Below are 18,392 nucleotides of genomic sequence, written 5' to 3'. Positions count from 1 at the left end.
TTACTCTTGTTTAAAAGAAGCCGTCAAAATGAAGGTAATTTTCCTGTAGCCCTCGGGGGGGTACAACAATTGATGCAGATGGACTTGGCTTGGCACTGGACAATGCACATTAAAGAATGCCCATTTGCCCCCCTTAATGTTTACTGCTGCTTCCTTCCTCCCCCTGCTAGCTATCATTACGCAGAGAAGGGGTTAGAGAGGCTGGGAAGCTGGTCTCCAATTTCAGCTCCATTTGAGATCTGAGAATTAACTGCACCAGACTGCAGAGTTCCAGGGTTGTTTAGATGACAGTTTAGCTTGTAACTCCAACTATTTGTATGCTAAAAATGGGTAACTCATATAAAACATGTGCCTGCGTTGTATAGTTAGTCATTGGCACATAGAGTTCCAAAAATAAGCTGCAGCCACAATTGGTTGTTTTTTATGATGGATGGGGGAAGGAAACAGTATGTGATTAAGATGTTGTAATTTGGGAGGCATACACTGTTAGTTCAAGAAATATCTGGAAATTGGCTTTATTGCTGTTGTTTTAGCCATTGCCGTCGGTACTGACAAATCACACCTTGTCTTTCCCCATCCTGTTATTTCTATTTAGAAAGGCTCCCAATGGATTAATTATAGCTAGTTACTACATTAACACTAGGACTCCCAGAATTCTAACACTACTAAAACTCCCAAGCCTGTCAATTTGACGGCGAGCATTCTGAATGCGTGGGCGGTGATGACGCCATCACATTCCATTGGTCAGAATGCTACAGGTTTTCTTGCACGCTATAAAATTATGGTTTTGACAAGGATTGATAATAGCATTTGATCAAAACCTAATATGTTATTATTTATAAAGAGTATTGAAAAATAACACAGATTTAAAAAAAAAAAAAAAGCTTTACTAATCTGACCAAAAGCTGGACAGCTCCATGTTACACCCCCCTTTCACTCTGCGGACATAAACTACTTTTAAAAACGCCTTCAGCTCCTCCACACTCATGTCCCAGGAAGAATGTGGTCTGGACATCTTGGATCTGGCGCTCTGTCAACGCGTTATGGTTCTGATGCCTCCCTCTACTTTCTTCCTCCCCTACTACTGTCCACACAGTCCCATCCTTTTCTATCTCCTCCTCCTTCCCAGGTGCGCGCTCGTCTTGTGATGAAAACGCTGTAAAGCGCAGAATAGATTGTTGTTACTGGGCTACTATACCTATCTATGGCCTAACTTATTGTTTATTTCTTTGTCCATTATCAGTACATTGATTTGTAGTTTCTCTCCTGCCAGTGAGCTGGATTGCCTGGGTTTAAAGCTGGGCAATGGGCATCTGGCTCGTCTCCCTGTCTCTGAACCTACACTGATTGTGGCACTGTTGCTATATAAATAGTATATAGATTATTAGTTTACTAATCTATTAACTATAGTCTAAAATGATAAAATCGTTACATAGGCTAGTCTTTTACTACCTTGAAATAATGCGCCACAACCTCCTGCTAATTGGACGACTCGTGTTTTTTAGCCGGAGGAGGCTCACTCTCTGACCCGCTGTCACTGGAACTGACTGACCAAGAGTCGTCAGAATCCTTCTCAAAACCCCAGAATCACGATCATCTAATTTTTGAAGCATTTCCAATACCTCTTGAGCAGAAAATCTCCTTATAGAAGCCATTTGTAGGATGCCAGCGATCTCCTTCTCAGACTGCGTTCTAGAGTGGCAGTTGCTAGGCAACGCTCGTGCGTATACTCAGCCGCGGGGAAAAAGAAATCTGTGTAAATAGATGTAAATAGGGCCGTCAAAATAGCGGCTATGGTAGTTATAGGTAGAAATACTTAGATCTTTTATTTACTTTATTTTTAAAAAATAGAGAAATAGGATTCACAAGACAGGAGTTTAGAAAAAGTCAGGATGCCAGGAAGATAACAGTTTTAATAAACCAGTTATGGCATGTCAAACTTTCAAAACCGTCAAATTGACACCCCTGGGAGTTCTAGTGTTAAGCAGCACAGAAGAGATGTTTTGGCAAGGTACCAATTTTAGATTGAATCTTAATGCACTTTGGTCTCAAAAACACTATTTGTTCCCATTTTATACTATAGGTAACAAGATTTTGAACCCACAAAAAAGAGCTATTAGCTGCAAACCGGCCATACAGTAATTTGGTTAATTTATGGATAATGCAGCTCTGAAGTCCTAGGGTTGGTCTTTGTTGTATTTTTCTTTTTTTATTTAATGTTCTAATTTTAGGTACCATTTGTCTTCCTTAAATATCCTTTTGGGTTTGACACATTTCACCAGTGATTGTTCATAATTCCTCAATTTCCTTTTAAAGGGCAAAGAAAGCTCCAAGCCATAATATGCAAGCCATAATTTTCCATCAAAGGCTCTTTGAGAGGCTACAATATCATTTCTTTGTAAGCGTTTAGCCTAAACAGCTCATCTTGTTTTACAAAAATACTATTACTACAAGAAAAATAATATACAGCCCTGGCAACTTTAGGATTAAGGCAGTGGTTGGAAACATGCAATTAGCTGCTCCACTATTAGAAAAAGGGTTTGATTGCTGTAAGGCAAACAATGGTTTTTCCATTGATTGTTGAGAAGGGCATACATCATTTTTTATGTGCCAAATTTATTAAAATGTAAATACAAATTAACACTCTTTTTAAGTAGTTTTACTATTTCTTGAGAAACAATGGTCTAATTTTCTATCCAAAACAAACATCTTGGTTAAGAGAAAATGATTTTAAATCAAAATCTGCCAGGGGTATAAATAATATTAGGATTTACTGTAACTACCAAGCTGTCTCTGTGGCATTTTTGGTGATATAACTTACATGATAGGAACAGATGGAAGTCTTGGGAGTTAAAGTGGGAATGAGGTCCCACTGGAGTTGAGCAAGTTATAGTTGCAAGTCAGAAAACCAGTACTGTTTACTAATTAAATCTAAATTAAGCCATTTCGTACTGATGGTTGCCAAAGTTAATGTTTATCAGTTGAGGGTTTTTTTCTACTTTATTTTCATGAATTACAGGGTTAAATAGACATAACAATGCTCAGATCCCACATATAAAATCATCACTTTTTACACTGTTTTTACACTGAATTTTTATTAAACCATGTTTATATCTATTTTGTTTCTGGTTGATGTTTTAGCCAACATTACTCTGATTCTAATTATAAATTTGGAAGCCCTTTTCAAACCAAAATAACTTTAACTTACTAGATATTAGTTATTGTAGTAATATAATCACAGTTTCCTGCAGCAGATTATAGAAAATTTAGTTAAATGCTCTGTTTCATACCTGTTATAGCAGCTGGTGGGCTAAAATTCACGCATGGTCTATAAAAGAGATCATTGCACACAGCACCTCCCACTTTGCCTTCTATTCGATTTTCCAACCTGGAACTCTAAAATTTCCAAATACTAAACGAACACACCATAAAGGTCCAAATTTCAGAAAGTCCAGAAAGGCGGCATAGTCACAAAGAAAATCCCTTTAGTTCTCATGTAAGGTAATTGGTCCATAGCGAAATGAAAAACCAGTTAAACTTTAAAATCCTTTCCGTATTCTTGGATAAATCTTGCTCAATGCTACTGTAAAAAAAGATTTAAAAAAAAAACATTTTAATCATTCTGGAACAAGTTGATGTTTGTTTCATCCATCTAAAGAATACAGTTCATGCCTTTTTTTTTTGGTTTTGTGAATTGCTGTTTTTTCGATGTTCAAATACTCGACCTACTATGCATTTTAATCAAATTTAATTTCATATTGAGACAGGTCAGCCCCCACATAGAGTACTGTAAATCCATGGTGGGCTCTTCTTTGTATTTCAGTTTTGTACTGTAAATGTGTCCATACTGTAGTTCACTTTGTGGGTAGAGGGACATCAAACTGTGCAGAGACACAGAAGGGCTCAGAGAGGTGTAATCTCACATCCTTCTTGTTCTGTTACTAGCTGGAAAATGGAAGTGGAGTAGTGGTTTCTTTCCAATGCTGTTAACACTCACATACTCCGGTGTTAAGATCCTGTGCTGGGCGGAATTGCTGGTGTTAATCGTGATCTTTCTGTCTTTGCAGGCTGTTACCACAGACTGTCGGCTTGCTCTACGTTGGAAACTATGAAAGGCCCTTTGCAAAGATGAAGGTGAGAACATAAATGCGTTGTTTGGTTGGATTCATCTATATGCTGACATGCCAAAAAGCCCCTCGTGCTCCTCCAACATCCTCTCCTTTTTAACGTTAGCTGTGGCATTAATTTAAAGTGTACATTGAATCAGTTGGTACATTTGATTTGCCATAATTATTTTTCTTTTAGAAGTGAAAAAATTCTTGTATTGCTAAACTAATGTCAGTAATACCAACAAACAGGTACAATCTTAAATGTATTTATATGAGTTTATGTGATACACCAACACAAAATGGCACACAATTGTTAATCAGAAGGAAATAATGCTTTGCTTTTTACCTTTGAAAGTTTGCATGGCATGCATTTGTATTCAGCCCCCCGAGTCAATACTAAAACCAACAAACACTGCATAGACAGTCAAGTCTTTAGTGCAAAGAGCCATGTTTCTGCCAGCTTTGCTCAAAATAAATCTACCTTTTCACTCATTATTGCAAAATAGCCCAAGGTCAGTCAGATTGGAAGCACAATATATTTAAACATCAAGGGGTTTAAAGTTTGTCCTCAAAATGACATGCCCAAATCTAACTGAGTTTTCTCAGCAATAACAAACCCTATTTAAATAATCTTGGTATCAACTTAAAGCGAACACTTAGGAGATTTTATCAGAAGTGTAAATATCATGTGGATGGAACACAGAAAAAAGGAAGATGTTTTTCCTTCGCCAGAGGTTTTTTCTGCATTGTACAGTACGCACGTGGACAAAATTGTTGGTGCCCCTCGGTTAATGAAAGAAAAACCCTCAATGGTCACAGAAATAACTTGAATCTGACAAAGGTAATAATAAATACAAATTCTATGAAAATGAACAAATGAAATTCAGACTTTGCTTTACAAACATGCTTCAACAAAATTATTTTAAAAATAATCTCATGAAACAGGCCTGGACAAAAATGATGGTACCCCTGAAAATAATGTGACCAAAGGGACATGTTAAATCCAGGTGTGTCCATTAATTAGCATCACAGGTCTCTACATACTTGTAATCAGTCAGTGGGCCTATATATAGGGCTACAGGTAGTCACTGTACTGTTTGGTGACATGGTGTGTACCACACTCAACATGGACCAGAGGAAGCGAAGTAAAGAGTTGTCTCAGGAGATTAGAAAGAAAATTATAGACAAGCATGTTATAAGACCATCTCCAAGCAGCTTCATGTTCCTGTGACTACAGCTGCACATATTATTCAGAAATTTAAGATCCATGGGACTGTAGCCAACCTCCCTGGACGTGGCCGCAGGAGGAAAACTGATGACAAAACAAAGAAACGGATAATGTGAATGATAACAAAAGAGCCCAGAAAAACTTAGATTAAAGGTGAACTTCAAGCTCAAGGAACATCCGTGTCAGATCGCATCATCCGACGTTGTTTGAGGCAAAGTGGACTTTATGGGAGACAACCAAGGAGAACACCATTGTTGAAAACAAATCATAAAAAAGCCAGACTGGAATTTTCCAAACTACATGTTGACAAGCTACAAAGCTTCTGGGAGAATGTCCTATGGACAGATGAGACACAAATTTAACTTTTAGGCGAGGCACATCAGCTCTATGTTCGCAGACGGAAAAATTAAGCATATGATGAAAAGAGCACTGTCCCTATTGTGAAACATGAAGGAGGCTCTGTTATGTTCTGGGGCTGCTTTGCTGAATCTGGCACAGGGTGTCTTGAATCTGTGCAGGGTATAATGAAATCTCAAGAATATCAAAGATTCTAGAGAGAAATGTGCTGCCCAGTGTCAGAAAGCTTGGTCTCAGTCGCAGGGCATGGGTCTTGCAACAGGATAATGACACACAGCTGAAAACACCCAAGAATGGCTAAGAGGAAAACATTGGGCTATTCTGAAGTGGCCTTCTATGAGCCTTGACCTAAATCCTATTGAGCATCTTTGGAAGGAGCTGAATTATGCCGTCTGGAAAAGGAACCCTTCAAACCTGAGACAACTGGAGCAGTTTGCTCATGAGTAGTGGGCCAAAATACTTGCTGAGAGGTGCAGAAGTCTCATTGACAGTTATAGGAATCGTTTGATTGCAGTGATTGCCTCAAAAGGTTGTGCAACAAAATATTAAGTTAAAGGTACCATCATTTTTGTCCAGGCCTGTTTCATGAGTTTATTTTTTTAAATAATTCTGTTGAAGCATGTTTGAAAAGCAATGTCTGACTTTCATTTGTTCATTTTCATAGAATTTTTATTCATTATTACCTTTGTCAGATTCAAGTTATTTCTATGACCATTGTGGGTTTTTCTTTCATTAACCAAGGGGTACCAACAATTTTGTTCACGTGTGTATATTCCCCTTTTAGAAATATCATGAATAATTCTAAAAAAACTTTTGAAAACCCTAAATCCACCTTTGGACATTACCTGGGCAAAGTTTCATGCAGCTGAGGTAAACTAAAACAAAGTTACAGAGCTTTCAGTATTGTCATACCTAGGTGTTTTGCCCATTGGCACAGTATAGCACATGTTGGCACCATTCATAAAAATTTTTATTTTTACTTAATAAACTTAATGAACTTTTTTTTACATGTTTTCATATATTTATCTTATAAATTACTGACATTTATTTTCCATTTTTAGTAAAACACTGAGAAACGGCTCTCTTTGGCTCCAACTGCAGGATATTCACTGACAAGCAGCTTTACGCAGAGCAATAAACATGTCACCTCACACTTAAACCAGCTTTGGACAGCTTTTCTTTTTTTCTCGTACTTGTCGTCTTCCGCTTATCCGGGACCTGGTCGCGGGGGCAGCAGACTCAGCAGAGACACCTAGATGTCCCTCTCCCCAGACACTCCGAGCCCCTCCCGGATGTCCGAGCTCCTCACCCTATCTCTAAGGGAGTGCCAGGCCACCCTACGGAGGATGCTCATTTCAGCCGCTTGTATCCGGGATCTCGTTCTTTCGGTCATGACCCAAAGTTCATGGCCATAGGTGAGGGTAGGAACGTAGACTGACCGGTAAATTGAGAGCTTCGCTTTTCGGCTCAGCTCTCTCTTCACCACAACGGACCGGCACAGTGCCCCCATTACTGCGGCAGCCGCACCGATCCGTCTGTCGATCTCCCGCTCTATTCTTCCCTCACTCGTGAACAAGACCCCGAGATACTTGAACTCTTCCACTTGAGGCAGGAACTCCCCTCCAACCTGAAGAGGACAAGCCACCCTTTTCCGGTCGAGAACCATGGCCTCTGACTTGGAGGAGCTGATCTTCATCCCAGCCGCTTCACATTCGGCTGCGAACCGCCACAGCGCATGCTGTAGGTCTTGGCTAGAGGGGGCCAGCAGGACCACGTCATCTGCAAAAAGAAGAGACGAAATCCCCTGGTCCCCAAACCAGACCCCCTCCGGCCCTTGGCTGCGTCTAGAAATCCTGTCCGTAAATGTTATGAACAGGACCGGTGACAAAGGGCAGCCCTGCCGGAGTCCAACATGCACTGGGAACAGGTCTGACTTAGTGCCGGCAATGCGGACCAAACTCCTGCTCCGCTCGTACAAGGACCGGATGGCACCTAATAAAGGGCCCCCAATTCCATACTCCTGGAGCACACGCCACAGGGCATCACGAGGGACACAGTCGAATGCTTTCTCCAGGTCCACAAAACACATGTGAACCGGTTGGGCAAACTCCCATGAACCCTCGAGTACCCTGTAGAGGGTATAGAGCTGGTCCAGTGTTCCACGGCCGGGACAAAAACCACACTGCTCCTCCTGAAGCCGAGGTTCTACTATCGGCCGGACACTCCTTTCCAATACCCTGGCGTAGCCCTTACCAAGGAGGCTGAGGAGTGTGATCCCCCTGTAGTTGCAACGGGACCACCACCCCAGTCTGCCAGTCCAGAGGCACTGTCCCTGACCGCCACGCAAAGTGGAAGAGGCGTGTCAACCATGACAGCGCCACAACATCCAGAGATTTGAGGTACTCAGGGCGGATTTCATCCACCCCCGAAGCCTTGCCACCGCGGAGCTTTTTAACCACCTCGGTGACTTCAGCATGGGTGATGAAAGAGTCCAACTCCGAGTCCCCAGCCTCTGTTTGCACCAGGGAATGCGTGATGGGAGGATTGAAGAGATCCTCGAAGTACTCCTTCCACCGCCCGATAATGTCCTCAGTCGAGGTCAGGACCCTCCCACCCCCACTATAAACAGTGTTGGCGAAGCACTGCTTCCCCCTCCCGAGTCGCCGGACGGTTGGCCAGAATCGCTTCGAGGCCAACGGGTAGTCCTTCTCCATGTCCTCACTGAACTCCACCCAGGCCCGAGTTTTTGCCTCTGTCACAGCCCGGGCCGCAGCACGCTTGGCCTCACGGTACCCGTCAGCCGCCTCAGGAGTCCCACAAGCCAACCACAGCCGATAGGACTCCTTCTTCAGCTTGACAGCATCCCTTACTGCCGGTATCCACCACCGGGTTCTGAGATTGCCGCCGTGACTGGCACCGCAGACCTTACGGCCGCAACTACGGGCAGCAGCATCGACAATAGATGCGGAAAACATGGTCCACTCGGACTCTATGTCTCCAACATCCCCCGGAATCTGGTCAAAGCTCTCCCGGAGGTGGGAGTTGAATACATCCCTGGCCGAGGGCTCCGCCAGGCGTTCCCAGCAGACCCTCACTATGCGCTTGGGCATGCCAAGTCTGTCCGGCTTTCTCTTCCTCCAGCGGATCCAACTCACCACCAGGGTGGGACCCCGGCTCCGCCGTACCGGGCGACGTCACGTTCAAGGAGGGGTTTTCTTTTTTTTTGTTAAATTCCTCTTTTCTGTCATATGGCATTTAGGCTCCACAGCATCTCATCTGTATTTGAGTATCCAATCCAGTACATCTTTATTTATAAAGCAATTTACATTAGCACAAGGATCAAAGTGCTGTACAGAATAGAATTAAAAAAATTACAAGTGCTATTACACGAACACAAAAACAAAGAATACAAACATCCAAAGTACTTTTAAAAACACACAGACTCAAACAATCATACAATAAAAGCTAGCCTAACTCACAGACTTAAATCAACATGTCAAATGGCAAGACAAAGAGATGAGTTTCAAGAAGTTATTTAAAAACAGACAGTGATGTAGCCGGTTTAATGTGTAGTGGTAGGTCATTACCACATTAGTAGGAAGAAGCAAGGCCACGGAGAGCTTTAAAAACAAATAAAAGAACTTTAAAATTAATAGGAATATATAATAGGAATTCGGTAGTCTAGGGCAGAGATCCAGCTGCAGAGTAATATGTTACATTTGTTCTATTTGTTATGAGAGGTTTATGAAATGATACCATTTTAGCCCAAATACTTGTGGTAAGTGTAGGTTCTCACTGTTCAGGAGCATAATTCATAAGGGTTGCAGACTTCACTTCATCAGTGCCGAGCTTTGTAACAGGACATGTTTTCTGTTTACATCCTGGTCTGTAACCTGGAATAGAACAAGTGCGGCAGCTCTTGACTCCATTCTACATCAGTTTTCATGTTGCTCCTCCGTAGTGAAATATCGTTTTCACCTGATCCAAGTGCTAATCTGTTAAAAGTGTTAAAAGAAGTCAAGATGACTTGTGCTTTCAGTCAGAACCCTGTTCCTGCTAAATCCAACACCTCTGCACAGTAAGTGTGTGAGTTTGTAGTTTGCTGTGAGCTACCACGCTGTATCTTTGACATTGATTGCCTTGCTCGTGGGCATCGCAGTAATTTTCGATGCTCCGATTAGATGCAATTTGGGGAACATTTGGCTGACAGATCATTGAAGTGCATTTGGCTGCTGGTGAAAGAAATAGACCCAACTTTTCTCTCTTTTGAAAAATAATGCAATTTTCACAAAGACGTGTTTTATTGAGGTAATTTTTCAAATTAGGCTCCTTTACTGTGGTAACTTCTGTTGGTTCCAAATGGAAATGAGTTTTGGAAAGGAGCTTTTAGATGGATTTATTGGCTCAACCTTTGAAAACTGATACACTACTGAAAGCATTTTTACTCGTTTGCACCTCTCTGCACTTAAAAAGAATTCAACTGTTTTCTTAGGAATAAATACACTGCTCAAAAAAATAAAGGGAACACTCAAATAACACATCCTAGATCTGAATGAATGAAATATTCTTGTTGAATACTTTGTTCTGTACAAAGTTAAATGTGCTGACAACAAAATCACACAAAAATCATCAATGGAAATCAAATTTATTAACCAATGGAGGCCTAGATTTGGAGTCACACACAAAATTAAAGTGGAAAAACACACTACAGGCCGATCCAACTTTGATGTAATGTCCTTAAAAGAAGTCAAAATGAGGCTCAGTATTGTGTGTGGCCTCTACGTGTCTGTATGACCTCCCTACAACGCCTGGGCATGCTCCTGATGAGACGGCGGATGGTCTCCTGAGGGATCTCCTCCCAGACCTGGACTAAAGCATCCGCCAACTCCTGGACAGTCTGTGGTGCAATGTGACGTTGGTGGATGGAGCGAGATCGTATTCAGGTCTGGGGAACAGGTGGGCCAGTTCATAGCTTCAATCTTTTCATCTTGCAGGAACTGCTGACACACTCCAGCCACATGAGGTCTAGCATTGTCCTGCATTTGGAGGAACCCAGGGCCAACCTCACCAGCATATGGTCTCACAAGGGGTCTGAGGATCTCATCTCGGCACCTAATGTCAGTCAGGCTACCTCTGGCGAGCACATGGAGGGCCATGCGCCCTTCCAAAGAAATGCCACCCCACACCATTACTGACCCACTGCCAAACCGGTCATGCTGAAAGATGTTGCAGGCAGCAGATCGCTCTCCACGGTGTCTCCAGACTCTGTCACGTCTGTCACATGTGCTCAGTGTGAACCTGCTTTCATCTGTGAAGAGCACAAGGTGCCAGTGGCGAATTTGCCAATCCTGGTGTTCTCTGGTAAATGCCAAGCGTCCTGCACGGTGTTGGGCTGTGAGCAGAACCCCCATTTGTGGACGTTGGGCCCTCATACCATCCTCATGGAGTCGGTTTCTAACCGTTTGTGCAGACACATGCACATTTGTGGCCTGCTGGAGGTCATTTTGCAGGGCTCTGACAGTGCTCCTCCTGTTCCTCCTTGCACAAAGGCGGAGGTAGCGTTCCTGCTGCTGGGTTGTTGCCCTCCTACGGCCTCCTCCACGTCTCCTGGTGTACTGGCCTGTCTCCTGGTAGCGCCTCCAGGCTCTGGACACTACGCTGACAGACACAGCAAACCTTCTTGCCACAGCTTGCATTGATGTGCCATCCTGGATGAGCTGCACTACCTGAGCCACTTGTGTTGGTTGTAGAGTCCGTCTCATGCTACCACGAGTGTGAAAGATCCACCAACATTCAAAAGTGACCAAAACGTCAGCCAGAAAGCACAGGTACTGAGAAGTGGTCTGTGGTCCCCACCTGCAGAACCACTCCTTTATTGAGTGTGTCTTGCTAATCGCCAAAGATTTCCCCCTGTTGTCTATTCCATTTGAACAACAACATGTGAAATTGATTGTCAATCAGTGTTACTTCCTACGTGGACAGTTTGATTTCACAGAAGTTTGATTTACTTGGAGTTATATTGTGTTGTTTAAGTGTTCCCTTTATTTTTTTGAGCACTGTACAATGAGGTCAATAATTCAGAATGTTTGTTATACACCATCAAACAAGACCTTACGTCCCCTTTCGTACAACAAGTAGCAGGGAACTCAAATTAATTTATTAATTAGGCTCAAATTCTACTTGTGAATAATATATTTAACCAGCAGCTTATTGCTGCTGCACGATGTGTACTTTTTTTATTGCACACCTTCAGTACTTTTGTTTTTATAGTGATTTGAATGGTTCTTGTTAATCCAAGCATTTCATTCTACTGTTGATTGTATGTTAACCTGCATATGACAAATAAACCAATACAACACAATACTATACAAAACAATACAGTTGGAATTGCTTTGCCCTTTGTGCCCACACCTGATCTTGATCTATGTGATCAAGATGCTAAAGTTGAAGAAGAGAGGAGTGGACATTGTAGTGATGGAAAAGAAAGAGAAGATGATGCAGGGCAGGAGACTGCCCTGCCAGAACTACTCCGGACATTTAGTCTTCCTCGCAAACCTCTTGGGAATTCTTCTTCTGAAACTGGCTTAATTGTATGTTTAGGCAGTACATATCAAATTGTTATTGTTATTGCTACCTGCTTAAAGCATACATTAACTGAGGTTTAACTTGAAAATAGAGATTTTAATACTTGGCAAAACCTTGTTGTCAGTAACCATTATGAAGCCAGCTGTATAAAAAGATGTTAAAATTATATATGCTCAGTTTTAAAGCACTGGAGTCAAAAAGCAACAATGTAGTTTTTATAGGTATTTCCAGCTTGTTTAGGTTATTGTATCATTTTCAGACCTGCAGAAACTCTATAAAGTTGCGTTGTCTCGATCTGATCCCAGGTACTTGCTCAGGGTCCCGAAAATCAAAGCACTTTTAGATGATGATATCAGTATTTGGGTGCACCTTCACAAACCAGATGTCTTTAGAGCATTCTGATGCGAAGAACATCCTTTGAAGTTCATACACACTGCATTTTTTATGTTAAAGAGTAGATGTGGCTGCAGAGAAAATAAGCCTCTATTCAGCCACCAGTAATAGTAAAAAGAATCCATGAGGAGGTGTGTTTCTCATGCATAACTAAAACTACACACTTTCCGAAATTAACACTTAAGCTCAATGTTTTTAAGGTTTATGTAACATTTTGCAGTAAATATTTCCTTTGTTTTTATTCTCAGCCTTGCATATGCTTGTAAATACAAACATGCTTTATGCTGTCCATAAAGACAATAATAGCAAGTTTAAACCTATTGTCAGAAACGCTGCTCCTGATTTCAGTTGTTTTTGTTCAGTCTGGGATTTTTTTTTTTTCTACCGTGTCCCCAGCAAGACATTCCGTTGCATTTTGCAGTTTGTGTATTCTCTATAAATCTGCATTTTTCACCTCAAACGATGATGTTAGCATTGAGAGAAAATGTGCTGGTCCTTCCTGTCTTCTTCTGGCATATGACCTGTGTTTAGATATCCCGGGCGGTCCAAAGAGTGCTATTCAGAGAGCAGCTGAAACACTAATCCTTAAATATTGTAACATTCAAAGCAAAGTACCAACTTTATAAAGCAGGAGAACAACTTTTTTAGGTTTTGTCTACACACGATATATTGGATTTGCATTGAAATATGTTACAAACAAACTTATCAACCAGTCATGTCTAAACAATAAACATGCTAGCATAGCTTAATACTTTAGCAATCTGCTCTGGATTAAAACATGATCAGCAGGAGCAAGGCATGAGTTTACTGATTTATAGCTGGATATGTCCAAATGGATACATGTTTAGAAACAAAAGTGTTGCCCTCTTCCTTCTGCGATAAAATATTTGTCGCTGTCATGACAAATTGACACTACGTTCACATTGTAAGCAAACATGGCCCAAATCCAACTTTTTTCTCATACCCGACCCATTTCCAAGTTTTCCATGGCAGTCAGAACAGCATATTCTGATCGTTTCCCTTTCCAAAAAAATCCAAATTGTGCCACTTTTATATGTGATACTAAATCGGATACATATCCAGTTGTTTTCAAAGCGTCCGTCCGCAGTCAGAACTGTCATTGTTAATAGTTGAGCTTTTTTTTTTCTTACATTTGTTCATCTTGTTATGATGTGGTCATAATATTGCCGGCTCCGATTGCTCAACAACTTAATAATAGCACAGAGACACTGGCATCCATTATTACTTCCGTAAACAGTGTGCTGCTGTGTGAGCTCAACATTCTCCTTCTGCGCATGCGGCTCGCTTTGGGGTTGTGAATCGTTGCATTTGATTAGTAGTTTAAACGATCTCTTAAAAAAAAAGCTAAATTTAGCATTGAAACCTGGAGTGTGACCTTAGTCTTAGACTCTGTGTCAACGGTGAAGGAGCTAAATGGGACACAATAAATACTAATGTACACCTAGTGGTGTGCAATAGTACTGCACTTTAAAGCTACTATATGCATAACATTGGTTTTAATAGTCTTGACTTGGGACTCTGTGTTAGCAAATGCCTTTTCTTAAATGACTTGCTCTTTTTAAACAGGAGGAAAAAATCCTAATCCACACATTCCTAAAACAAGTCTGAATGGAGCAAGAGTAATGCTAGGTGTTAAATAATCCTGTTTGGGCTTTTAGTGTTTCCGTGTGCAGTTAAAGCAATAGTCCGATCTAAAGTCACAGCTATTGTTATTACGAGGGTCAAAAGCTGAAAAGATTGGAAACCACTTCTCCAAGTGATTTCATCATGAAATTACAGCTTCCATGTAAGTTGTGAACCTGTTGTGAACCTGTTTTCTTATCGCTTGAACTGCAAAATGCATTTAATCCCTTGGATCAACAGTATCCAAGGCTTGAAAATCAACACTGTTTAGAAAGTATGCTTAAGTTTACTTTGATTTAAAATCCTCATTCCTTTTCTTCTGCTCTTCTACAGTTGTATCAAGTATCAGTTCCTCTTTTTAGTCAAGTCTTACTGCTTTTTGGTGTCGATTTGGCCTGCAGGAGCTATACGTGGCCTGTGCATACACATTATTAATCACAAATAATCTTAACGGTGCCTGGCAGGTGTAGCCACCAGTGACAAGGATAAGAGCAGTTCCCTGAAAAAAGCCATGCAGCTTTGATGAAACTGTGACGACTTCTCAGCATGCACCCCCACAACCAGGTGCAGAAATGCCCACGACTGTTGTTTCCATCACTGAACTCTCCAATTTATGTGAATCCTGAAGGCATCACTGTGTGACTCCCTCTGTTTCATCCTCATTCAAGTGTCATTAAAGTGCTTTAGGGAGATTTTTATGGCCCACGGGTTTTGTCAAATATATTAGCTATGGGATTAAAAACCATGGAAAATCTCTTAAAAGGGAAAGTGATGCCCATAGAAAACACTCTAATCAAGCTGCACTTCAAAGCAACATGCCCATTTAGTTTATAAAGTTTAAAGCACATTGTCAAGGGTTTGTAGAGATGGTCTTGCCTAGAGCAGAGTCCCTTGTTTACCTGACAGACTTGAGAACAAGCTTAACTCCTTCTCACTTACACATTATTACCTTGTTTTTCTCCTATTTGTCTCTGATTCAACAGTCAACCTGAATGTGAGAGATAATGATCAGCATTACACACACTCTCTAAAGGCTCTAAGTTCGACATCATTTAATTGGTTAATTGAGAGTCCTATTTGTTTTCTGATACTGCTGATTAATGCCATGTCTGGGTCTTCTTGGTCCAAGTAGTTGTGCTGAAGTTAATTCACTCTGTCTGCTGAATGTCTGGGTTAAATTTTCAATATTTTCACTGGATAAGATATTAATGTTCAGAGGACTAACCCTAACCCCATATTCAGTCTGAGAAGATATATTAAAGTTTGAACGTTGGTTTTCATGCTGTTCATCAGTAAAGTTATTGCCTTGAAGCCTATTCATATTCATGCTTCTGCATCTTATATCCCCTACACACTTATACATCATCTCATTTAGTGTTCTTTTATTAAAATGGACCCGAGTGCCGCAGACCTGCGAGTTTACCCTGATGTAACTTCAGAATGAAACAAAACCAGGGTCAATTACAGAAAACAAGACATTTTCAAGAAAACTGCTAACTCTTAGTGTTGATTTTTCTGTGCTGCTCTCTATTCAGAGTAATATACTGGATACCCAAGAGTTCAAGTGGCTTTCGTCATGGACTGATAAAGTAACAGATTGATTAAATTGCGGTCAGATACCAATTGTGGAATGCACCGAAATATAGATGTTTATTTTTGTTACTGTCAGAAATATATTAAATGATTAAAGAGGATTTGTATCTGTACAATGAGTTGTTAGGGTAAATGGATTCTGTTAAAACTCAGTTTTATTAAGAAATGCTCAGAAACTTGCAGTCATTTCTCAATCAAACGTTTATTTATCTAGCTATACCAGGAAATTACAGGGGTTGGACAATGAAACTGAAACACCTGGTTTTAGACCACAATAATTTATTAGTATGGTGTAGGGCCTCCTTTTGCAGCCAATACAGCGTCAATTCGTCTTGGGAATGACATACACAAGTCCTGCACAGTGGTTAGAGGGATTTTAAGCCATTCTTCTTGCAGGATAGTGGCCAGGTCATTACGTGATACTGGTGGAGGAAAACGTTTCCTGACTCGCTCCTCCAAAACACCCCAAAGTGGCTCAATAATATTTAGATCTGGTGACTGTGCAGTCCCTGTCTCACTGGATGCACATGGTCCTCAAGAATGGTTCGGTAGTCCTTGGCAGTGACACGCCCATCTAGCACAAGTATTGGGCCAAGGGAATGCTATGATATGGCAGCCCAAACCATCACTGATCCACCCCCATGCTTCACTCTGGGCATGCAACAGTCTGGGTGGTACGCTTCTTTGGGGCTTCTCCACACCGTAACTCTCCCGGATGTGGGGAAAACAGTAAAGGTGGACTCATCAGAGAACAATACATGTTTCACATTGTCCACAGCCCAAGATTTGCACTCCTTGCACCATTGAAACCGACGTTTGGCATTGGCATGATTTGGTGGTATGCTGACATTACCCTGGATACCGTGGCTCTTGATATATCACAAAGACTTGCTGTCATGGTCACAGATGCGCCAGCAAGACGTGCACCAACAATTTGTCCTTTTTTGAACTCTGGTATGTCACCCATAATGTTGTGTGCATTTCAATATTTTGAGCAAAACTGTGCTCTTACCCTGCTAATTGAACCTTAACACTCTGCTCTTACTGGTGCAATGTGCAATCAATGAAGACTGGCTACCAGGCTGGTCCAATTTAGCCATGAAACCTCCCACACTAAAATGACAGGTGTTTCAGTTTCATTGTCGAACCCCTGTACATTTTTAAGATATCGTATCACCTTAAAACCACTATAGTCAAAACACACATAAATACATGTTTAGACATCTGTTGAGAATAACCACAAAGTCATTAAACTATAAACACCGCAAGGTAAAATATGTCAGTGTGTCCTTAAGTCATTGAAAATGTATATTTTTGTTTTGTTTTTCTAAAACCACAAAAAAGCTAATGGGCCTAATTATAGAAGACATTTTGACAATTTATGGCAGGATTGGATAAAACATTCCCTGCACTGCGGCATTAGCCTTACACAACCTGAGGAAGGAAATTATGCTGCTACTGAACAGCTCCAAAAAACAGAATATATTATAGAACCTATGACATGTACTGCTTTTTTAGAAATGTAATATCTAACGTTGTGATAAAATTATTGCAATGATGAAATACTTTCAGTCTCTGGGTAAGAGTGATATGTTTCTTGGAGTTTAACATCTTACATTTAAATGAAAACTTTATTTAAACTATTTGATGACACACTGGCACTGAGGTGCTATTAATGTGGCAGAACTGAGACTAGTAAGACATTTTCTAGTCAGGAATGACTAATGCTTTCATATCTGTGAGCTGGAGTATGGGCTGCAATTCTCAAGCACAATTTATTTTAGGCTAGCTACAGATTCTACGATCCTGTCCCTGTCTGAATAAACCTATAATAGACAAACTACAGCTAAATGGCAGTACTGAGGGAATATGCATTAAAAGACTTGTACTTCAGTTGTTTGACAGCAAGAAAAAAAATGTTGTTTCATCAAGAAAAAGCTTTAAGAGTTATACACAAAGTTCCTTTGAAGTCTGGAAAAAGACAAAATTGGAGCTAAAAATTATCCAGGTCTGTATTAAGGAATTAGAGCATGTCATACATTTTTATTTCCAGAGTTTATGCCATTTTCTATTGTCTTAAAGTACCAAACCATCCATTTGTCTGTCTAACCATGCATCTTTGTCCATCGGTTAGTTAAACCATTCACCCGTCCATCCTGCTGATCCATCCACCTAAAACTATCCATCCATCCATCTGTGTATCATCTGTCTATCCATCTTTTCATCCGTGTCAGTGCTTTTTTTAAATGTCCATCTATGCATCCATCTATTTATCTATCATTCGTACATATGCCAATTCATCCTTATGTCCATCCATTCATGCGTCCATCCTTCTGACTGTTCATACACCCAGCCATCCATGCATCCTTCCATCTAGCCTTTTTTCCATCCATCATCGATCCTTCTGTTCATCTACCGTTTTGTCCTTTTTTCCCTTCGTCCATCCACCCATTTATCCATCCGTCTCCATTAGTGGGTTATTG

The 18,392-nt window shown here is 40.9% G+C and overlaps 1 protein-coding gene across 1 annotated transcript in view; it reads left to right on the top strand.

The window, feature by feature from the left end:
- Window positions 1-18,392, top strand: part of rngtt (RNA guanylyltransferase and 5'-phosphatase) — a 124,475-nt gene that overhangs the window by 98,189 nt on the left and 7,894 nt on the right. The window contains exon 14 of the mRNA XM_047388514.1: window positions 4,068-4,134. Coding sequence (XP_047244470.1) covers window positions 4,068-4,134 — 67 coding nt within the window. The remainder of the gene's footprint in view (window positions 1-4,067; window positions 4,135-18,392) is intronic.

This window comes from Girardinichthys multiradiatus, chromosome 15 (genome assembly GCF_021462225.1).
Source record: "Girardinichthys multiradiatus isolate DD_20200921_A chromosome 15, DD_fGirMul_XY1, whole genome shotgun sequence".
In the NCBI taxonomy this organism is placed as follows: domain Eukaryota; kingdom Metazoa; phylum Chordata; class Actinopteri; order Cyprinodontiformes; family Goodeidae; genus Girardinichthys; species Girardinichthys multiradiatus.
Note: the sequence above shows the minus strand (reverse complement) of the source record. Positions and strands in the feature narration are given on the sequence as shown.